Consider the following 25,579-nt stretch of genomic DNA (forward strand, 5'->3'; position numbering starts at 1 on the left):
AGAAACACTGCTGACATCTAGTGGTGGCGTTCGTTGAAAAAGCATTCGTGCTATCACTTTGGCAACGGTCACACTGACACATGTTCAGGGGTGGCGGACGACAGCGGGTGAATTATATTATGACTAAAACGGACGATCTTTTCAAATAAAAAAGTCATAATTCCAAAGGTCGGATGTTCTAATATGAGAGGTATTTGTGTTTCAACCGGGAAGGTAACCATGTTTCTGAAAACACAGCGTTTCCTTGTTGCTGGATCCTTGTTGAAATGCGTCTGAATTTAATGCTCACTGGTCATTATGGAACAGTTGCTGTGCTTATAAATAGACACTTCCTTGTTGTGATGGCAAAAGTCCAAATAGGGTTTTCATAGTGCATGCACTGTGCAATGGAATTGCAGTTAGAGTCACGAGCTGGGGTGACTGAGTCATCTCATTTGTGTAATGTCAGTTGTAGAGCATGTGTATGTATTGATGTCGTTAGGAATAAAACCTTTTGGTAGTTAACCAAACATCTATGCATGATTACATATCGTACTCACTGCGACATTAAGAACGGAAAGACATTTGTCAACGGATGACACTGGAATACTCTTGTGAGAAGACACGCGCATGCACTTGTTCGGTTGATCTAACAGGAAAACAATTGATTTAGATACAACTCACAACTATATGACCAAATGTAGATTGCAATTACAATGCCGAAGGTCGTATATCATTGCAAGATTGTCCAAACAGCATATCAGTGCTTTGTCCTAACCTTTGCATAGAGAAGCCTACTATATACTACCAGTATAGCTCGACTGTCTCTACATGATGTCCAGTATAACGTTTTTAACTATAGGTAAAGACAGACGTCGCAGTCTCATATAGCACCATCCAAAAGGACGCTGAGGGAAAATTCCAAGGAGAGGATGGGTGTAGACTGGAGGAGAATTCCCTTGTTAATTTCACACGATATATTTAATGCAATAAATGCCTGAAGTTTATCTGTCACGTCATGCGTGTGTCTGTTGTTTGTTGTCTTCTCAACAATTTTGTTACTGTACTGAGTAGCCAATATGTGCTATGAACATTGGTACCACGACACGCAGCAAGCACGAGTTTGTCCACCCTATTCATCATATCCTAGTGTGTAGTATACCAGCCCTTGTTCTCATTCTAACCCGGAATTCGAACAAGGATGCTTAATACAAAGAACGATTAGTGACCGACTCTGAAACCTGTGGTAATAAACGGGAAATAACGATGTTAGTCGTCAGTGACAGCTAGCCTCGCAGTATGGCGGTATGTGCTGCAATGAAGACACACGGCTTGCTCTTCTTGGCCATAACGTCGGTTGTACTGTGTCCCACTGTTGAAGGTAGGGCAACTTTAGTAGTCGTGCTGTTTGCTTCTTAAGTCATTATGTCAAAACATTTTGTTGAGTTAAGTGAGTGAGTGGGTTTAATCTTTCGCCACACCAACAATATTCCAGCTATATGGCGGCGGCTTGCAAATAATTGCCTTTCGGACCACACAATCCAGTGATGAGCAGCATGAGCATAGATCCAAGCAGTTGGGACACGATGACATGTGTCAACATGTCAGCGAGCCGGATCACCCGATCCCGTCAGTCGTTTGTGTTACAGACATTTCACGAAAGAAATTGCAGTTGAGATAAGATACTGCTTCTAAGGATAACATCATGTTTTATATAGAGGGCACAGCTGCGTATTACATTTTCATTTTGGAGGGTAGAATGGAAACAAAGGCATTTGGGGGATATTCTAATAGGTAGTTATTTGGGATATATTTTTCTTAAATCAGCAAAAAGTGGGCATACAAAAGCGAGGTGAAATTTATCTTCTTTGGTCGAGTTACATAACTGATAAGTCAAATAAACTGAATTGAAAACTGACAAGTGTGCGACTGCCATTTCTAGATGTCAATACAGACAGATATAGTTCTGGTTGAATTAAACTCTTATGTGACCTACACAGCTGATATCTTGAACTATTGTCTAGACCAGAATGTCATTCTTGATGATACATGCTAGCAGATTGGTCCCGAAATTGCTTAAGAAATAGATTGATATTACAAACTATATGATTTAGCCACACTAATCCAAAACAATGAGAAAATATAAGGCTTCTAGTATGAGACGCCCATGTTGTCTTACCCCTTTCATCTAAAAATACGAGCATGTAATAAGCTAGTTTTGTTATTCTTTTTTGTGCATTCCAAGGATCTTTAACCAGTATTTTAACATCTGATTTGTGAATTTTCATATATCGGATATCTACCGCATATCTACAGGACACCAGAAAATGGGCTTCACACATTGTACCCATGTGGGGAATCGAAACCGGGTCTTCGGCGTGACAATCGAATGCTTTAACCACTAGGCTACCCAACCGCCCCTAAAGCAAAATACATCAGCGGGATAGAAGAGATATGAAACAATGACACAAGTGAGTTTTCAGGAACGGGAACGTGCTCGAAGTAGGGACATCTGTTTCAGTGTCAACCTAGCAACCATAGACGGTCTTGTCAGAAGTCACCGACAAGCAGGAAGCGTTGCAGAGTGTATGCGACTATGTTACTTCCGGTTACCACGGCGAGACAAAAAAAAAGACTGGAACAAAGGGGATGAAACAGGAGATGACATGGTGAAATGGAACAGGGGACGACAGGAGATGACACAAGAGATGACACAGGAGATGGCACAAGGGACGACCGGGGGACGATAGGGGGATGGCACAGGAGATGGCACAAGGGACGACAGGTGGACGACAGAGGGATGGCACAGGAGATGACACAAGGGATGACGAGGGGACGACATAAGATGGGACAAGGGACGACAGGGGGACGGCAGGGGGACGACAGGGGGATGGCACAGGAGATGACACAAGGGATGACGAGGGGACGACATAAGATGGCACAAGGGACGACAGGGGGACGATAGGGGGATGGCACAGGAGATGACACAATGGACGACGAGGGGACGACAGAAGATGGCACAAGGGACGACAGGGGGATGGCACAGGAGATGACACAAGGGACGACAGGTGTACGACAGGAGGGTGACACAGGAGATGATGCAGGAGATGGCACAGGGGACGACATGGTCACGATAGAGGGATGGCACAGGAGATGACACAGGAGATGACACAGGAGACGACAGGGGAATGGAACGGGGGAATGACACAGGAGATGATACAGGAGATGATACAGGAGATGATACAGGAGACGACAGGGGAATGACACAGGAGATGATACAGGAGATGATACAGGAGACGACAGGGGAATGACACAGGAGATGATACAGGAGACGACAGGGGAATGACACAGGAGATGACACAGGAGATGATACAGGAGATGATACAGGAAACGACAGGGGAATGACACAGGAGATGACACAGGAGATGATACAGGAGATGACACAGGAGACGACAGGGGAATGACACAGGGGGATGGAGGAGGTAAGTGACAGGCGATGACAAAGGGGATGACAAACGAGATGACAAAGGAGAAGGCGCAGGGGATGAGACAAGGAATGACACAGGAGATGATACAGGAGATGACACAGGAGATGACACAGGAGACGACAGGGGAATGACACAGGGGGATGGAGGAGGTAATTGACAGGCGATGACAAAGGGGATGGCAAACGAGATGACAAAGGAGAAGGCGCAGGGGATGAGACAAGAAATGACACAGGATATGGCTCACACTGGGGATTTCACAGATCACACAGACTCCGATTTCTCGATTAAACGTAACTTTTTACTCGAATTTCTAGCTGAGTTTAACAATTTGAAACCAAAGAATTTTTAACTCGACTGGTTTTCTTTTCAAAAGAAAAGAAAATCCCAAAGAACTTTAGTAATCCATCCATCAAAGTAAAGTCTTCCACTCTGTTTGAGTTTAATACTGATTTCAGCTCATTCTGGGAATGCGTTTACTTGGGTTTACTGAAATGTGAGCAAAAGCTGTAACTTAAATCAAAACTCAGACTTAAGTTTCTTTCGAGAAATCGGGGCCAGAGGATGACATCAGGCCATGATTTCTCAAAATAAAGTAAAGTCTGAATTTGTTTGGTCTTTTTTATTTTAAAAATGCAGATGAGTTAAAGATGCAAATTGTCAAAATAAGTTTGAATGTTAAGTAAAATCTTACTTTATCTCGAGGAATCGAGGACAAGAGCCCGGGCAGCACATTTCCTAGATGAGCTTTTAGTAGTTCATACACTCAGCTCGGAAATCCGTTGACGCCATGCTACTCAGTCCGTTTGTTATGTTTAGTTTTCACTGAAATTAGTTTCACAAAGTTTTGTTTGTATCGTAATTTTCTCACGGAGAATGTAGGCCTATTATATCTCATGGTAACCTTATGAAACAACCTCTTGTTTATTTATGGATACCATAACCAATTAGGATATAATTTTCACTGAATCTGGTCCCCCAAACATACACTGCGTGAAGATACGGGTTAGATTTGGTCCGGTGTAAACCCATACTTGTTGTATGCCAGTTTCATACATCTATTACAGTGCATATATTTCCTCATATATTTTTATATTTTTCAAAAATAATTCTTAACTAAGGAAATCCGTATAGGAGCAATTACTATGCATAGTGTATCTTGTTTATAACACAACTTATCAAGCAAAGCGTCAGATTCGTGTTCAATAGTCTAGATGCTTGTAGTTTAGTCGCAAAATCAGTTCCGAGAGTTTATACAATTATTTCCAGCAATGATGACTTTATATGTAGGTCAGTTATTCCGTATTTTAAGAGATTCCGTGGATCAAATAATATTCGAGTAGATTTGCATCAAATACACGTTCACAGAACAGGTTACAACAGTCAACATTTGTATTTTGATGTCTCATAAACATGAATAAGTATTTCACTTAGGATTTGAACCGTTCAGTTCCACGTGCTCTTGTATACAGTACAGAACAGTTTACACGTGAATTCAAATACCGTAATCATTCGAAAATGGCATCGTCTTCTCTTCCTATTTCACGAAATCATACTTTCAAACCCGCATAGTTGAGCATGTAATTTCAGCCTTCTTTCTGTTCCTATCTAGTGCCGTATTTTATCAGAGCCATCCTAGAAAGTTGTAAAGCACAAACATGTACATTCCGACATCTTTAAGTATAGCATTACAGTATTACAGGTATTCTACGTTATTGATAAAACTCCGCATATATCGAAACCGCTCGTTGTCCACAGCAACATCTGTCGGAACACATTTACCGTAGTCACCCAAATAATTCATGATAAAACAAATTAGCATTACTCTAGCTAAAACTGTACCTTCTCCCCTGTAGTTACATATATTACTTAGTTATGTCACGTACCGTATTGTATTGAGAAAACATTTGCTAACAATGTAGTTAGAGCGTGTCTTGCCATACCAGAGTTAAACGGCTTATGTCCAGTCTGTGCACTACATGCCGTTTACCGTATTTGCTCAATGCATGTATTTTGATAGTTGAAAACTACTGTCATTAATCGTAAAGCTTTACCGTAGTCAATGCATCAAGCGCGACCTACCATAACGGACATTAATCCAAACCGTAGTTAATGCAATAGGCACTACATACCGTAATTATCGTGGACCCATTACCGTAGTTAGAATATTAGGCGCTACACCCCTGATACTCATAAATCGTTACAGTAGGTATCACTTTACCCGCAAGATTAGGTTATGTTGTATTATTTGTATTATGTTTCTGTAAGCAGTTACCATGCATACTTTGTTATACCACTCACTGCTTAAATTACTTGACTTATACTGAAAGTGTATTAAGGTATTGATTGTTATGCTTAAATTACTTGACTTATACTGAAAGTGTTTTAGGATATTGATTGCTATGTCTATTATTTGTATGTCATTATTATGTATCAATTGGTGTTTTGTGAATGCCATCTCGACACTTGCTTGAATAAACCCAGGGAACTCACAGCTCTCCCCTTTCTTGTTTCAAGGTTCGCTCCCAATAGCTAATTCCCCAAATCGATTCTTGACAGCCCCTTTAGCCTAGTAAAGTTAAAGGTTGCCCTAGCCGGCACAAACAAGCTGTCTTAACTGGTGGAGACGTTCGATCCTCGATGCCTGGAGCCAACCCTGAAAACTACAAGAGGAGACTGCGAGGATACCATACACCAGAGTCCCCACTAGCAAACACACCACCACAGTTTGACACAACACTACGCCTGACGACACCATCACCACCTCTATCAACATACAAGACGAGGTCAGACATCACTTCACAGTCCCTTGCCAGCTACTCTCAAAACACCCAGCAGCATTCAACAGCGATGGCTCAAGTACACCTCCCCAAGTACAATGGACAGCAGGATGCTGAAAGTTGGTGGGCAGATTTTGCCAACTTCAACATCCTCCATGGACACTCTGACTAAAGATCCTGTAGAATTCTGCCCTTCTACCTGGGCGGGGCTGCGAAGGTGTGGTTTCAAGACCTACCTGAAACCACACAACTGGATATGCAGTTGTTGAAGGCAGCCTTCCATCAACGGTTCCGGCATTCCTCGGCCTTTGACATGGGTCTTCTCCACATGGCGCAGAAGGAGCATGAAAAGGTTGAAGACTTCATCACCAGGGTGCAGTCATCAACGCTACATTCCAGCTTGACTCAATCTGTGATAGTAGCTATTGCAATCAATGGGCTACTCCCGCAGATTAAGCAGTGGGTGTACACAAAGGAGCCTGCAACCCTGGACGAGGTTCGTCACCAGGCCCAGCTGGCCGTACAGTCGCAGGCCCCCAGCACAGCAGAGGTTAGTTTGGTCCAACAAGTTGAGCAGTTAACTAACTTGGTGGCCACTCTGATCACAACAAACAAGGCTTGTGTTGTACAGTCAGCCATACCTTCCGCTGGTCCACAGCAGCAAGAGCCCCGGGAACACCACCAACAGTCACAACAACCATACCAAGCACCACCGCCACCGCCACCGCCACTGCCACAACCACCAAAGTACCAGCCACCACCACATCAGTACCAACCCACACCAGCACCACAGCAGTACCATCCAGTACCACCATCACAGCAGTACCAGATGCCACCACAACAGTACCAGCCACCACCACAGCCGTACCCCCCAGCACCACCCACACAACAGTATCCAGCCTCAGCTCTCCATCCTCAGCCATACAGCCCAACACAGCAGCAACCCTTTCCTTACCAACCAGACTCCAGCAAAAGACGACTGTCAACGCCACAGCATCTTCGAGGCAGATGTCGCGGATGTGGTGAGTTTTTACGGTTTCCTCACAATTGCCCCCATAGAAACACAATTTGTAGTTACTGCGGTCTAACGGGTCACCATGCCAAAGTTTGTTTGCGTGCATATTATGCTCAGGGTAGGCACTCACAATAGGGACTCGTGCCTGATTCTCAGCACTCTTGGGTCAGGCAAGACTCAGATTGTGTTTCACTTGTGGCACCTTTGACAGAGAACACTGTTCATGTTAAGGTGAGACAAGTCAGAACCACAGCTCTTGTTGACACAGGTGCTTCAGTTAGCTGTGTCAGCATGAGCTACTTAGACAAGATAGGTATCAACCCCTTTCATTTAGACCCATCTCACCTTACTGAAATCATTGGTGTAGGAGGTGAAAAACATTCTGTTCTAGGCTCTATTTCTCTTGACATCAACATAGGTCACATCTATCTCTCTCAAACCTTTCACGTCTTCCATAACCTACATCACTCTCTCATCTTAGACATTGATTTCCTTGAGTCCAACAAAGTTACCATAGACCTACCCTCAAAGTGCTTACACATACATGAAGGTCTTGTGTCTGTCTCTTTGGCATCAATCAATGGAGGTTATGTAAGACCATCCAAATCTGTTGTTATTCCTCCACACTCTCAAGCTGACATTCCAATCAAAATTTCTCATTGTCAACAAGGTCAAGTTTTTCTCCTGGAACCCATTCCAACACTAAATGACATGCAACTCCAAGGTGCCAAATGTGTCATTACAAACAACCCTAAGTCAGCGTGCATGAGATTACTTAATGCAGGTGACAGCCATGTCACTTTATTTTCAAACACTGTCATTGCTGTTGCCTCAGCGATTGACCCTACATCTGTCCTTGACCTCCCTGACACTTCTGATTCGGACACTCCTTCTTCTACTACAAGTGCTAACACATAACATTCACAAGACATTGATTTTGATCTCAGCGATGCTGATCTCACACAAGAACAACGAGAACATTTACACATATTTCTACAATCACACAGGTCAGTTTTTGCCACAGATTGGTCAGACTTAGGACACACTCACTTACATCATCACAAAATAGACACAGGTGATGCCAGACCCATTAGATTCCCCTTTTACAGACAAAATGCAGCCATTAGGAAAGAATGCTCTAGACAAGTACAAGAAATGTTAGAAACATATCATTCAACCTAGTTCTTCAGAGTGGCACTCCCCTGTTGTCATGGTTAAGAAACGTGACTCTTCTTACCGTTTTGCCGTAGATTATAGACGTCTGAATGCGGTCACCAAGCCCATATTTTTCCCTCTACCACGTTTTGAAGATGTTGTTGATGCTGTAGGTGATAGCCATGCCAAAACTTTTAGTGTTCTTGACTGTGCTAGTGGTTTTTGGCAAATACCACTTCATCCCGATACAAAACACAAATCAGCATTCATTACACCTGATGGCGTTTTTGAATGGAATCGCCTCCCTTTTGGTCTCAAGAATGCCCCATTGGCCTTTCAGCAAACAATCTCAAAAGCACTTAAAGAAATGAATTGGCGTTACATATTAATATATGTTGATGACATCATCATATTTTCCAAAACCTTTTCGGAACATTTGAGTCACCTCAGGGCAGTATTTCAAAAGATTAAAGATGCAGGTCTCACCTTAAAGCGAATATCTTCAGTAAAGATGGCATCCATGTTGATCCCTCAAAAATAGACTCAGTCATACAAATCCCACCTCCTAAAAATGTTCAGGATGTGCGACATTTCCTAGGCTTGGCATCATATTATCGCAAATTTGTAGCCAACTTTTCTGGTATTGCTTCCCCACTGTTTAACCTTCTAAAAAAAGACGTGTCATTTGAATGGTCCAGCCATTGTCAGCAGGCATTTGAAAAGCTGAAACAAGCTCTAACAACTGCACCTATCCTTGCATACCCTGACCAAACAAAACCATTCATACTTACAACTGATGCATCTCAAACTGCAATAGGATATATTTTAGGTCAACTGGATTCACAGGGCAGAGAACGTGTAATTTGTTATGGGGGTCGCTCTCTCCATGCTACAGAAAAAAATTGGGGTATAACGCATTTAGAATGCCTAGCTGTCCTAGAAGGTATAAAAAACTTCAGGGTATATCTTGCCAATGGTTCATTTTCCGTCTACACAGATCTTACTTGGCTAAAGAAAACAAAACATGACTCTGGTCGGCTTAGTAGATGATCCCTGATGCTGCAAAAATATGACTTTGAAATTATACACAGACCGGGCAAAGCTAACATAAATGCATCTCGCATCCCACATGCCAAACAGGTACACGAGCCCAACACTGAAGACATACCTTCCCCACCCATTTCAACAAAATCCATCACTCCAGCACGCACATATGCACAAATAGCTGCCACTGCTTCATCACCACTCTTGCCCACTCCAACTTTACATGTCACACCCCAGTCAAGCATCCCTTTCAAGCAAGTGTCATTTCCACACTCAGACGGCAACATTAGGTCTACACCCTCGACTGCCTCCTCTCAACAGTGTGCTCATCCAAATGCAGGCAACATGAGGTCTACACCCTCGACTGCCTCCTCTCAACAGTATGCTCATCCAAATGCAGGCAACATGAGACCTACACCCTCGACTGCCTCTTCTCAACTCTATGCTCATTCAAATGCAGGCAACATGAGACCTACACCCTCGACTGCCTCCACTCGCTCATATGCACATTCTTTGTCAGGCAACAAGAGCTCTACACGCTAAAATGTCACTTTTCATCCACATGCTAATTCAAAACCAGCCAACATGATGTCCACATCCTCCAAAGCCTTATCGCAAAGACATCAACAAGGTCAAAAAAGCATAGCTCCAAGTTCAGACAAATCAACACGGTCCTCAAAAGACACAGTTCCACAGCATACAAATCACACAAAGTCTACAACTACACCACTTCCATCACATGATGTTTCATCAGACGACACGCAAAGAGATGACATGCCATCGTCTATATCTGTAGATTTTGACTACAAATCAGAGCCACCTCCCCCTGGACCTATGGTCTTTACTATAGGAACTGATCTAGATGATGAAGGCTTGGCAGAAAAACAGCGTAAGTCATTGGACCTTCGTCCTATTATTGACTACATTGAGAAAGGTGAAATTCCTTCCACCTATACAGACGCTCAAGTAAAGGGTCGTACAGGCCTCTCCCAGGAGTATGACATTCGTGACGGTATTCTGTACCATTTCTATCTTGCAAAACATAGAGGTCAGAAAAACAACCGCCCTCCCATGGTCACACAGCTAGCTATCCCTGTTTGCTGTCGCAAAGAGCTTCTTTTTGCTTACCATGATTCCAAAGGTGGTGGTTGCCACTTTGGACGAGATGCCACACGTCAAACAATAGTGACTAAGTATTATTGGCCAGGTCTATAGCAGGATATTGAAGAATATATCAAGTCCTGTGATGCCTGTCAACGATCCAAAAGAAGGACAGGTGCCAAGCCAGCTCCAATGGTACCTATGCCCATTGAAGACACATTCTCTCGTGTCCATGTTGACATCCTTGGATCACTACCTGAGACTAAAGAAGGTTACAAGTGTGTTCTCCTTGTCGTTGATTCCTTCTCTCGCTGGACTGAAGGCTTCCCAATGCGCACTCAAGAAGCTTCTGAGGTTGCATCAATCCTGTTTAATGAAGTGTTTTCACGATTTGGTGCCCCTCGTACACTTCTTACTGACCGAGGTAGGCAGTTCACTTCCAAGTTGGTAAATGCCCTCTGTGAACTCTTGGATATCTACTACTTCGTCCTATCACCCCCAAACTAATGGGATGTGTGAACGGAGGAATAGTGTAATAGAACAGTCTCTCCAAACGTATGCTGACCCTGATCAAACCAACTGGGCCAAACTCATTCCATGTGTAATGATGGCCATGTGCAATGTACCCTTGTCAGTCTACTGGGTATTCGCCACACTACCTCCTGTTTGGAAAGGAAATGCATCTCCCCTTTCACACTACCTTGCTGCCAAAAGCCACTCTTGGCAAAGATGCACAGGGTTATCTCCAAGACCTTTTGTCAAATCTAAATGTTGCTAAATCACTTGCAAAGGACTGCTGCACAGGACAAAAGCATGGGTCTTCAGGATACCAGAGCCAAGGAACCTTCCTATTCTGTTGGCGATCAGGTTCTAATGACTGATCCCACAGTAGGCTAAAGGGGCTGTCAAGCCTCGATTTGGGGAATTAGCTATTGGGAGCGAACCTTGAAACAAGAAAGGAGAGAGCTGTGAGTTCCTTCGGTTTATTCAAGCAAGTGTCGAGATGGCATTCACAAAACACCAATTGATACATAATAATGACATACAAATAATAGACATAGCAATCAATATCCTAAAACACTTTCAGTATAAGTCAAGTAATTTAAGCATAACAATCAATATCCTAATACACTTTCAGTATAAGTCAAGTAATTTAAGCAGTGAGTGGTATAACAAAGTATGCATGGTAACTGCTTACAGAAACATAATACAAATAATACAACATAACCTAATCTTGCGGGTAAAGTGATACCTACTGTAACGATTTATGAGTATCAGGGGTGTAGCGCCTAATATTCTAACTACGGTAATGGGTCCACGATAATTACGGTATGTAGTGCCTATTGCATTAACTACGGTTTGGATTAATGTCCGTTATGGTAGGTCGCGCTTGATGCATTGACTACGGTAAAGCTTTACGATTAATGACAGTAGTTTTCAACTATCAAAATACATGCATTGAGCAAATACGGTAAACGGCATGTAGTGCACAGACTGGACATAAGCCGTTTAACTCCGGTATGGCAAGACGCACTCTAACTACATTGTTAGCAAATGTTTTCTCAATACAATACGGTACGTGACATAACTAAGTAATATATGTAACTACAGGGGAGAAGGTACAGTTTTAGCTAGAGTAATGCTAATTTGTTTTATCATGAATTATTTGGGTGACTACGGTAAATGTGTTCCGACAGATGTTGCTGTGGACAACGAGCGGTTTCGATATATGCGGAGTTTTATCAATAACGTAGAATACCTGTAATACTGTAATGCTATACTTAAAGATGTCGGAATGTACATGTTTGTGCTTTACAACTTTCTAGGATGGCTCTGATAAAATACGGCACTAGATAGGAACAGAAAGAAGGCTGAAATTACATGCTCAACTATGCGGGTTTGAAAGTATGATTTCGTGAAATAGGAAGAGAAGACGATGCCATTTTCGAATGATTACGGTATTTGAATTCACGTGTAAACTGTTCTGTACCGTATACAAGAGCACGTGGAACTGAACGGTTCAAATCCTAAGTGAAATACTTATTCATGTTTATGAGACATCAAAATACAAATGTTGACTGTTGTAACCTGTTCTGTGAACGCGTATTTGACGCAAATCTACTCGAATATTATTTGATCCACGGAATCTCTTAAAATACGGAATAACTGACCTACATATAAAGTCATCATTTCTGGAAATAATTGTATAAACTCTCGGAACTGATTTTGCGACTAAACTACAAGCATCTAGGCTACTGAACACGAATCTAACCTGTATGTACAGATCTAACAAGCAAATTGAATAAAAACTGGACAAAGACTAGGGTTATACATGTACAGCTGTGTGTCGAAAGATAGAAAAGAAATATTCGTTTGTACATGAAAAACATAAAACTTGAGGAGCCCACGACGCAATGTGCTTAAATAAATACTTCTGGGTAGTGGCTAAGGAGTAATGTAGAACCAGCACTTGTACTGAAAAGTGCTTCAATATCGTAGGAGCGCTTCAATATAACTCTAGGCTTTTAAGACGATAATTACAAAGACATAGCAAGTTAGACATAAACAAGAATAAGGTTTAAATGTTTCTTACCTTGAAACAAGAAAGGAGAGAGCTGTGAGTTCCTTGGGTTTATTCAAGCAAGTGTGCCTGAGATGGGAGAACCCAGGATTTTATAACCCACAGCTCTACCCGTTTGTCGTTATCAAGTTTCTCCGATGTTGGAGTTTTCCATATGCGTTATCTACCCTTTGCTGACAAGGTTTACTATACGAGGTAGGTGGTAAGGATATGATTACCTAACAGGACTTGATTTTCTTTATGGTATAGGCATGGCCGGTTTGTGTCAGCTGCTAATCCAAGTATCTGGCAGTACGTGGTCATGGCATTTACGACAAGACAAAGAGGGTGGTACGATGGTAAAGTTGATTTTCGATTACGGCCTCGTTGGTGGTATAGATGCTCCTGCTGAGATGGGCCTGCCTATTTGCGCTTGACCATGGGATGTAGCCGAGAAGAAAGGCCAGTGCCGACACAGCTCACTAACTTCATCTGTGATTAATGAGTTAAGGCAGGCATGGACGCGTTTGCTAATTGCCTGACGCTTTGCTTGACAAGTTGTGTCATAAACAAAATACACTATGCATAGTAATTGCTCCTATACGGATTTCCTTAGTTAAGAATTATTTTTGAAAAATATAAAAATATATGAGGAAATATATGCACTGTAATACATCGATACTCATGCTCATGATGTTGATCACTGGAGGATTGTCTGGTCCAGACTATTATTTAAATACTGCAGCCGTATAGCTGGAATATTGCTGAGAGAAACGTTAAACAACAAACCAATAAATAGCTCTGTGTGTGTATCTGTTTCTAGGGCTCGTGATTCGCGAAGGGGAAAATGCGTCTTTGTCATGGAATCAGCCGGATCCACCGGTCAGGGAATTTTCGATTCTAAAATCAGACACCTGCATCTTCAAAGTCAGTAACTATGACAACATCGCCCCCTGCACGTCGCGGGTGATGTTTACCGGAAACGTGACCTCAGAGGGACATGGCGTATTCAGTTTTGTATTGGTGAATGTCACCCTGGATGATGGCGGCAGGTATACATGTAACCACGGGGGATCAACAATAGCTCACTGTGGAAAAGAACTGCACGTGCTGGGTACGTCTTGCATGCATTGCAATGTCATGGTATTTGTAGTTTCCGGACAGGAATATGTCTAAAGATGTCAACGGCTCCACTGTAAGTTTGTCCATCATTCCATACACTATTTAGCCCGGTTGTAACTACCCAGTTCATAGCTAATGTTTTGTTATTCTCAGTTATGAAATAGACCTGCCCTAAATTGAAATGTCTCCGTAAAAGAGTTAATATGGGTAGGAGACCCATGAGTACGTGTACGAACTATCAAATATGTTATTGGCTATTGGTGATATAAATATGTCAATAGTTAATTGCCACGTGTGATATTACCCGTTAGGTCAGGATTAATACACTTACACAGCGAGAAGCATGCTGGACAGACCATTTATCTTATACACCACTGAATCGACCCTCTGTGTTTGTACATACATTGTTATATATTTTATCCCTCACTGTATTTAATGTTTTTGGCATAATTAAGTGCCAATGACCACCAATACCCCATTCGTTATTTGTAGATGTCCCTGCCACATGTGGTCTCAGTGGAGAACCTCTGTCTGTTTCGTGGAATCTGCCAAACCCTGGTGTCAAGGAGTTCACGGTGATGATGTCAGGTGAATGCTTCTTCCACATTGTCAACTATAATCAAGTCACAAAGTGCGGCAACTTAAATGGACATTTCACCGGTAATATCACACAGTCCGGAAATGGCGTATTCAGCTTTGATCTGCCCCCTCTGGAATCCTCTCATGACGGGTACTTTAGATGCTATGTCGGTCCACCAAATTCAAGTGGGTCAAGAATACCTGCGTGCGGACAAGAAGTGTCCGTAATTTGTAAGTACTTCTTCTGATCATGACTATTGTATATAGTGACAGGATATAAGCTCATGCTATTTAACATATGATATATACCCCTATTACCGGTGGTGGTGGGGGGAGTGTGTGGAGTGAGCGTTCCTGGGGGCATACCTAGGCGCAGAGCGTTATACAGTAAAGTCTTAACTGTGATGTGTTTCCTGTCACACAAGCTGTGCGATTTAGACCTTAGGATCTTCACGAGTTACAGTATCTTGCGACAACTAAACACCAATCAAATGAGCAACAGTTACATCAACAAACACAAACCTTTAAGACCAGGATGAGGTCAGTTAGCATACCCATCACGGTACTACAACACAGTGAGAGTTTATTTTATACTGACAGCGCTCAGGGGCTCATTCTTAAGGGCGGATCGAGACAACCAAGCCGAGCACAGTTTGATTGCCTATTTCTAATTCACCTACTTTCAGCGTTATTGTTTACTAATGAAGGCCTTTGAGAACAATGTTAACGTTAAAATGATAAAGACAGATCATGAGTAACCATAGTAACACATCTGGAATATTCTACGATTCTTCGGTAGTCAACATAGTCTGAAAAGTACATTGAAAATATCTAACACTGACTCAGCAATATTCTAAGGAGTTTGAATACCAAACTTATTCACTAGCATTAGCATAATATGTGACTGCGAAATAACTCTTGTGTTATGTTCCTCAGATGACCTACAGCATCCATACATCGCCCGCCCCGACACCATACCCCCTGGAGAACCTTTAACACTTACCTGCCACTTTACTACTGCTGTTATACGGATCAGATACCATCACATCATCGCTTCCTTCTCATGGAGAAGAAATGGCGTTGTCCTGGAAACGGGGTATAGATATAAGTTGACATCACAGAACAGTCAGTGGGACCCAAGAGTTCGATATTACATTGGCTATCTGACAATCCGCGATGTCGGGGCGGAGGCTGGCACAGACAGTTACACATGTGAAGCAGTGCTGGATCACAGCCTCAGCACAGAGCAGAGCGATGCGGTCACCATCGGGAAGACACGTGAGCTGATGTTTGTTATCTACTTTCTACAAAAGTTATTTCTACAATCATGCGGTTGTTGAGACAGCATAATATAAATGCCACTTCCTAAAACAATATGGTATTTGACCATGCTGCACACTGCACGCCTTTTTCCCCCGTGAATAATGCACCTTAAATGTTACAACCAGTCTACATACAATCCACGATCCAATAATACCAGCATTGTGAATCCCGATTGAAATACGGTCTGAACTACACCGACGTTTCAGAATTAATTCACGAGGTCTAAATTATCACACATGTATTTTTCCTGAGATGCAATTGACTGAATCACATGACCAACAGTATAATCTTAGTCGCTACACCTGAAACTCAAACACTGACCACATCAATTCTTTTCCAGTGTCAACAGATCTGTACAAAAATCGTACACTTGCACGCGAGAGAGAGAACGCCGCCATGGTATGGAAGCTACCCCTGGACGGACTATGGCACCGGATAAAGAACCCGAGATCTTACACAGTGATGTCAGCGATAAACAGCACTACACACGTCTGGCAGAGTGCTTGGTCAAAGATAAGGATAACTGGAATCATTGTATTCCCTGATTCCCGCGCTTTGCTGCTGACCATGTACAATGTGATGTTAAGGGATGCCGGACACTACCGTTGTATCCCAGCCAGGTGTGACACCGTTCTTGTTGTACAAAGTAAGTTAACTGTATAATTCCAGTACTCAGTATTATAAGACTGTAAAATGACTGATACGAACCAGCAGCACTTAGCAACCATATTTATGACTGAAAAGCAATGTAGTAAGTAGTGAGCTAATACGAAAAGATTGCGGTTCGCCCTCGTTCAGGATGTACACACATTTGCGTTGCGTTATGTGTTTAGTGCAGTTAGCGCCAGCCTCAGTCTTATTCCTATTTCCCCTCAAACACAGGGGTTAGAACGGATAGTCAGTCTGCGAACAGAAACTTGGTTCATTCATTTTGTCGTAACTCAAATTGATAGATAGGTGCTTCTGGTGTCAGTTGACTTAATGTTTACAAACTTTCGGCATACACCCGTAATGCCCCTGTGTGTCGCTGTGACCATTAAGTAAACAAGCCATCTCTATTTCTACATTGCTCACAGAACGTCCAAGCAAACCAACCGTTGTGCAAGGGAATATGACATTCACTTGCTCCTCAACAGCAAAGAGTCTGCCGAAGGAATATCGCCCACCATTGTCTTACATCTGGAGGAGAAATCGTCACCAGCTGCAACTTGGGGGAGGATATTGGATGGATGGACCGCATCTCTTTCTCCCTTACAACACATATTACGGAGGCAAATATTCATGTCAGTCCAAGGAGGGAAGTTTGACCTCTTTATGGAGTGATAGCTTCACTCTTGAAGGCAAAGGTTAGAATAGTCACCTGGACACATAATTTATGAGTTTCGTTTGAACAATGTTGATAGTGTTTCATAATAAGGAGTTTATTGTACCACTGAGCTAATTATCGATGAACGTTACTTTGAATAATATATCTCTTATATGAAAAATTATCATTAATCATTTGCATTGCATTCAGACGCGGTGTCTTCTTACCGTAACCGCTTCTCCACATTACAGATGTATATATATATTATATATGATTATATATATATATATATACATATGTGTGTGTGTGTGTGTGTGTGTGTGTGTGTGTGAGAGAGGCCAACGGTATCAGACGAGGAATGATTCTCTTACCATTACAGATGTCAGGAAGGAGGACCAGGGTGGATATTCGTGTCGGACTGAACAGCAAATCTCACTCTCTGACTGGAGCGAGACGATTCAAGTCACGGTGTTGGGTTAGTGTTGATCGTCTTTCTACGATGCATAGCATACCCATCGATACAATTCATCCCTCTTGTCCGAACGGAATGACTAATGTAAGAGGTGTTACAACGGGGAGAATAAATACATATAGGTAAAATCAGTCTGTGTGGGGGCATATTCCAAAATGGTTTCACGAACCTTATATCTGTGCCAGTGAACGACCACATGTCTCTGGACGTACTGTACAACATACTCTGCTTTATTTGCAGCCGATCAATCACCTACAACAGCCGTTGTTGCTGGTGCGTGTACAGCAGTTCTTGCATGTGCTGCAATAATATTCACCGCCTTTCTCCTTCAATACAAAAAAATGAAACGTAAGTTGTTTTTCTTTATAAATTTGTTTTTCTTAATTTCCATATAATTCCAGATTTCACTTATGTCTGTGTAAACGGATAAGCTGAATGAACGAGTTTACGCTGCGGTAAAATGGTTAGTTCTATGGCTGATGTCAGCTTCAGATCACGGCCTTCGTGAAATCGACGAACAAATGTGTTGTATATGTGTACCGGGACACGTGGTCACAGTACATATTCCGTGTTTGCTGCACGTTGCTGAACCCGAAACTAGGTGTTTGCACATATTCTTGTTGCCACTATCTGGTCATATACCAACAGATTTTAAAATTCTTTTAAGTGCACAGAGAAAGGGTGTTGTCCGTGTGCCCCCAACGATTTGTAGCAATATAATTACTATTTGTGAATAATGCCTGTCATATTATCAAAGCTAAATGGTATATTGTAAATGTTGAATTGTAATAATATGATCAAATGTTATTCTAAACCGCAATTCAAATTCTGTTTGCGCATAAATATATATTAATTGATAGTTTATATATTCGTTACTCTTTGTCGACAGGTTCATTGGAGGAAAGGTGCAGTATTAATTTTCAAATCCTCTTGTTTCATAATAATAATAATAATTGTGGTAATGGTGGAACTACCAAGATGCAGGGGAGGTCAAGGATGGGGGAGGAGATATTAAAAAATTTGATCATACCTATACTTATCTTGAAATACGCAACAATCCTAAATTTAAGACACTAGGTTTATCATAAATCTCATTTGAAGCAACCTGGAGCTCAGAACTAAATGCTCCAAACAAGTTCAAAGTCACACATAAGTTTTGTGTGCCTGTCCTTTCATAATCCTTTGTTGTCCACAGTCTTGACCGCTTGACCACATGTATATCTTTTAATTAATTCGGGAGATCCGGGTTTGATTAATGGGGGGCTCTTCATAATTGAGTTTGTTGTGCACACATATATGCACATGTTTTAAGTAGCTGAGGACGTACTGGTGCGGCAAATCATGTCTAATGAAGACGTTATAGCAGTTGATGCAACCCAGGTGAAGTTATTCAACACGTTAGCTTAGAGTCTGTCATTGGAGAAGCAGCCTTCTCGGAAAACCACTGCACCGAGTACATATACAGTGTGTGCAACAGATCAGCATCCCAACCGAGTCCTTTTTCAGGATGAAGTCTTAATGAGAAGCAGAAGTCTTTGTTTTTCCCGCCCATGACCCATTCGCAATCGATAAAATGTAATATGAAAGAAACTCTGTCTAGCCAGCGCTCACTGAAAGATCTCCCATTGGCAGTCTGGGAAGTGTGTAGAGGTGGAACAGTTGCTTGACCTCTCTGTTGCTCTTTGTTCAATCTGTAAACCATAAATAGCATTCAGTCCCTTTCAACAACGAAGAAGGATGTCATCTAGGACCTTCTCAGCACAGTGACATCTTTTAGCAGCCTCCTTTTAAATGGATGACCTTGACCTTCTTGTAAACTGAGGCTCCATTCTGAAAAATATCCTCTTGTCGCGTTATTGACATATCGTCAAAAAGGGTTTATAGGTACTTAAATATGCAGAGACAGTCTCTGGAGTGTCCTCAAGAAGAACAAACCACGGTCAGGATAACGAAAATGCAACACATTCTTCCCGAGACTGCTCACTTCTCACATTGTGTGATTCTGCGTCAAAATATAAATCCCAGTGTTAGGGGTTTTCGACGATATAAGAAAAAAAACGTAATTTATATTTTTAATATCATTTTAAGTTTTGATTTTGCCAACCTTGAGTGATAAAGGTATATTCATCTATTTCACAAAAACGTATCATGTGTTTCCAACAAGAATAGCGTTTATAACATCGTATCAGCGAAACTGCAGTCGCTTGTCACATCCGGGTATTTTTGTATGTGTTTTCGACGGTGAGCCACACTTTTCCCTCCGCACTGTGTTTTGATCACGTGGCTTCCTGTTTCATACATAACCTGTCACTAGCAGACGACTGATCTTGTTGAATTTTGCTCGCTATTTTTTGTTATACAGACAATTGATTTTGCATCTGAAGTGGTATTAACGATCGAGGGTAAATGATATTGTTGTTTATTTGCTCTTTAAATAACTTGATTTCTTGATTTCAATTGTCAATAAAACGTCTCACGACAGGAACTGGGCATCTGCCCTACCGATGAAACTGTTTATGCACTCAGATCACGCACATACTTCCTCGATATAGCGCTAGTAATGCAATCGTCGAAATCACCAGGACGTCGAATTCAGCTCGCTTCGGGAAACATGAATTGTAGATTATGTAAAACATATATTGAGACTAACCAACAACCTTGAATTTTCTGCCCCTCTTAACACAAATGTGATTGACGTCGCTTAAAAAACGCCATGTTTGCATCCCAAGACTCCCCATAGTTCGTGGTGCCATGGCGACGGGACTATTGACGCACTGGGTACTGCAGAAGGCTTCAGTGTTGGGAAGATTTCACATTCGACCAGGCAGCGCTTCATGCAAGACGCCCAATAGTCTGGGCTGGTTTGGATAAGCCTTATCAGATGGTGTCTAACCAGAGTGACTGTTCTAGCATCAGTCAAACCTCATTCATTTATTCATTCATTCATTCACTCATTCATGCATTCATTCATTCAATTTATTCCAGTCATTGTGTTTACTTCACTGTAATAATAGTATATGATAACATAATATTATAAACCATGACTTCTAAGGGAGGAAACAGAAAACCTTACTGACTGTGTCATCTACATTAATAATAATTGGAATTGTTATTATGATATATAGCGTGTACATGTGGTTGTAAACTGGTCGTTTAACATGGTTGTTCATTTCACGTACATTGTTGCTTCACAGATATATCCCAAGAGAGAGTGTTCGAATGAGCGACATCGTCAAGTCAGACACAGGCGATGCAGAGTATTACGCGTTCATAACAGACTAGTGTTTGCATACTGAAACCTAATGAATGTTTTGCAAAGCATTTTAGGTGATTGAGATGAATAATGCTGTGTCAGCATGCTTTTACTGTATCAGAAAATATTTCATTCCAATACGTGAGGTGTAATACTTAAACGAATCCCTGTGGAGTTGTTTACTGCTGGCGACTGATTATCAGGGGTCCGTACAGGGGTTTCAACTTAGCATTTCGAATCGAGACATAAAATAAAGAGATTAGATACCCTACGTCTGCTTTATGCGGCAGGATGTGACAATAGGAGCGCGTATTTATTTTCATTTAAATTGATGCGGGGTTGGGGTTTATTTTGTCTGTTTTGTTGTTGTTGTTGTTGTTGTTGAGGTTTTTTTTGTTTTTTGTTGCTTTTTTTTTGGTTTTTTGCTGTACTTGATTTGCCTTTGTTTGTTTTGTTGTGGTTTTTTTTTGGGGGGGAAGTGGGGATGGGGGTTGTTTTTATTTTTGTGTGTGTGTGTCTTGCTTTTTGTTGGCATTTTTTTGTTTTGTTTCTTTGTTTCATTCGCAGGTATTTCCATTAATCTTACTTCTTGTCATACTTCATGATAGTTTGTCCACGCAAGCATTTATCCTGAGGGAATAGTGGGCAAGAATTATCTCCCCTCCTCAAATTTCATTTTGATATGCTGTCTATATTGGAGATAATGTTGATACTCTCTGGTAGCATTTTGTTTTCAATATTAATCTAGTGTTATTGTACAATAAAAAAATTCATTTTATACTAAAATCTTGTTATTACAAAAACCTGTTTTGTTGACTGATAATCATTTTCAATTCCTGTTTTTTAAAGTAAAGTAATGTGTCAAATCCTACTTACTACCTTGGAAAGTCATTTTCCTGCTTTATTCTTTATCAATACAGAGATATCTGTGTAAAAATACTTATTGAATGAAAAAAGTCTACAATTTACTTTCAAGAGAACTTTTACTGACATACTACATTGTCACATAGGGGCTCCACTTGTCAAAGAATTGCCGTGGTGAATTGCTATTTTTATTACACAGATTAGGGGTACATTTTTCTACATGATACAAATTAAGCTTTTTGCAATGACATTTTGATATTTTGTATCCAACTTCTTTAAATGCATTTAATCGTTAGAACTTTTGTCCTATTTTGTATATGTTAGATGTGTCTATATATTTATATATTTTTGTATTCATGCTTTTGTCAGTATCATATTGCAATGAAAACCTCAGCTCATGTCTGTTGATCAATATTTCAGTTATTGGAAAGTGTCGTAGATTTGTAAATTTCCTTTGTGTGGTACGGCAGTACAATGCTATTCACTTTTAAACTGTATGTAAAACCACACCTTTTTCAGCCGACAATAACGTTTTCTTGGTTCCTGAAACTAGATCGCCGTTCATATACTGCATGAAAAACGGTGCAACCAAATTAATAACGTTTCAGAATGGTGCGCGAAATACACACCGTTTCGGGAAGCGCACGTAATATTTCCAAACAATCATCCTCATCCTGAATTGAAACATTAGATTTGTTGGCCTTATTCAACAATGATACATTTGTTCCTATGGACAGTCACAACAGATAACAATGAATGTGAAAAATGTCACTCATATATTTGCGAACACTGCAAATGTAAATTAAGATAAAATAATCGCCGTTAAGAACATGATCTATGACAGTTAATGTGCAATGTATGGGCCGCGATCCAACATGTATGTAGCATAAATGTCGTGTCCAACACTTACGTCTCATAAATGTCGTGTCCAACATGTACGTAGCATAAATGTCGTGTCCAATACGTACGTAGCATAAATGTCGTGTCCAACACGTAAGTCGCATAAATGTCGTGTCCAACATGTACGTCGCATAAATGTCGTGTCCAACACGTACGTCGCATGAATGTCGTGTCCAACACGTACGTAGCATAAATGTCGTGTCCAACATGTACGTCTCATAAATGTCGTGTCCAACACGTACGTAGCATAAATGTCGTGTCCAACATGTACGTAGCATAAATGTCGTGTCCAACACGTACGTAGCATAAATGTCGTGTCCAACACGTACGTCGCATAAATGTCGATCCAACATGCACGTCGCATAAATGTCGGTACAACATTAGCATTAAACATTAGCAGTAAATTACAGTTGGGACATTTTGGCTAATGTTATGGAAGATTTTCGGATCCCATGGGCAGTACGTTGATACATGGACTAATTGAAAACGTTATTGTTTTGCATATCACGCAATGTTTATAGTTAACACTGTTGCCTTACTTACTCAATCTTGTACAAGTATACGATAATAATACTATAGTTTTTATTCATGTTATGTCTGTTTCTAAACATGCATGTGTATGTGCGTCTATATAGCCTTTATGAACTTTATAGCCATATAACATTTTATTGATATCATCATCATGTTCGTTTGTATGATTATTCTGGTTCTTTGGGCGCACCATATATTGATTTAGATACGTACACGTGCTACCACAAAGGACGAGCATCAGGTACAGCATATGTACCCGTCGTTATGCAAGCATAGTGTCCTTTAGAGTAGTGTGGCACATTGGTCGCAGAATACGCCACAGGGATCCACCAGAACAGAAGCTTGCAATATCCAGAATGGAAGGCAATACCGAAACGCCTAATTCCGTCTGATACAGTGAGGAGGTTGGAGGCTGCGTTATTGCACTTACCCAGATATTAGGCTCCATTACCGATACTTATGTTAATTCTGTGGTCAGGATGGAGCAATCTCCTGATAAATGATATCATGATTTCAAATGAAGATCATGCGACACCATGCCTACTACAAACATGAGGTATTTGTTTGTCATGTTAGCTTCCATGCATGGACTACAATTTTTCGTTCGTCTTTTTAGCGTTTCTATTTAACTATTCTTTAATGGTCAGTTTATCCAGATAGTAGGTTACATTAAAATTTGGATAAGTTCCGTTCCATGTCCATTGATAACATATTGTTCCATAAATAATATTTTCGTGTTAATTTGCTCCTGTGCAAAGAACTGTTACCGCGTGCAGCACAGTATCGACAGTGAGTTGTACGGTGAGATTGTGCCAGTGACTGGATAATTTGAACCTGCTAATACATCTTTGCTAGATATCAACAGTGGAAATATATGAAGGAACAGTATATAAAATCACCCGGATGTCATATATGAACATGTTGTACTCTGCAATAAAATATATCCACTTAACAATCGTTCGTTGTGTGATTGCCCGTGAAGATCAGGGGTAGATTAGGTCTTCAGCAACACGTGCTTGCCACAAGAGGCGACTATGCTTGTCGTAAGAGGCGTCTAACGAAACCGTGTGGTCAGGTTCGCTGACATGGTTGACACATGTCATCGGTTCCCAGTTGCGCAGATAGATACTCTTGCTGTTCATCACTGGACAGTCTGGTTCAGACTCGACTATTTACAGATCGCCACCATATGGCTGGAATATTGCTGAGTGCGGCGTAAAACTTCACTCACTGCTCTGTACAAAAGAATTGTCAGAGGTTGGTCTCGCAGGTCTTACTGATCTCACCGCATATTATTTCATTTATAAGTCGGTTTGTATCAATGGTCACAACAGGAGTGACATGAAATTGACGAAGATTGCACAGGTTTCTGTAATGCGCATTGCTTTAGACTCGCATCTTCTGAAATTATTGAATTTATTCTACAAATATCAAATATACAAGAAATGGCTATTCCAATCTATCAGTCACACGGTCAGTCGCGAAAGTATCGAAAGTGTTGGTTTTTTCCCTATCTATGGTATTTCCAAAGGAGGACTGTTTTTATCTTCATCAGAACACTGTCAACGGTCTTCTGACAGACAATTACTAATGCATTTAACTTAAATGCGACAGCAAGTTCCATACATAATAGACGCTTTGGCCTGGAATCCGTTGATGCTGATGATAGTGCCTCGTATCACAGACAGAAAGTCAACAGTACGTTTCCGAAGGGGAGAATATCTGTTTTGGTTGAACTGGCGTTCAGCTCCCAGTCTAATGTTCTACCATCCAGCAATGAGAATGTCATGAATGTTCTTGTAAGCGCCATGCACATCATCTCAAAATATGTTCATAACTGCATGAGATTATAGCATACGTGTTTGTCTGTGTATATTTGTCTTATAAGCCGCAATCAGCAACATTCCATGGCATCCATGAGAGAGAGAGATCGTTGTTGAGGCTCAACACTGTCATCACCTCGGCCTGCTCTTCATCATAATGTTGCTGCAACCAGGAAGTTCAAATTTAGAGTCACTTCATCGATATTGTGACTGGTACAAGTCAAAGCCTTACAATGTCGACAAAGAACAGTAAAGCGACCACAATAGCACGGCCTTTGACTTTAAAA

General features: G+C 41.2%; 1 protein-coding gene across 1 annotated transcript; it reads left to right on the forward strand.

Moving 5' to 3' along the window:
* Nucleotides 1–1,257: 1,257 nt before the first annotated feature.
* LOC137283539 (uncharacterized) lies at nt 1,258–24,421 on the forward strand. Its single transcript, XM_067815136.1, has 10 exons — nt 1,258–1,360; nt 13,943–14,233; nt 14,734–15,051; nt 15,757–16,098; nt 16,484–16,789; nt 17,220–17,489; nt 17,829–17,924; nt 18,162–18,269; nt 18,811–18,826; nt 21,116–24,421. The coding sequence occupies exons 1-10, from the start codon at nt 1,279–1,281 to the stop codon at nt 21,201–21,203; spliced, it is 1,917 nt and encodes a 638-aa protein (XP_067671237.1). The 5' UTR covers nt 1,258–1,278; the 3' UTR covers nt 21,204–24,421.
* Nucleotides 24,422–25,579: the final 1,158 nt, after the last annotated feature.

Source organism: Haliotis asinina, chromosome 1, assembly GCF_037392515.1.
Source record: "Haliotis asinina isolate JCU_RB_2024 chromosome 1, JCU_Hal_asi_v2, whole genome shotgun sequence".
Taxonomy (NCBI): domain Eukaryota; kingdom Metazoa; phylum Mollusca; class Gastropoda; order Lepetellida; family Haliotidae; genus Haliotis; species Haliotis asinina.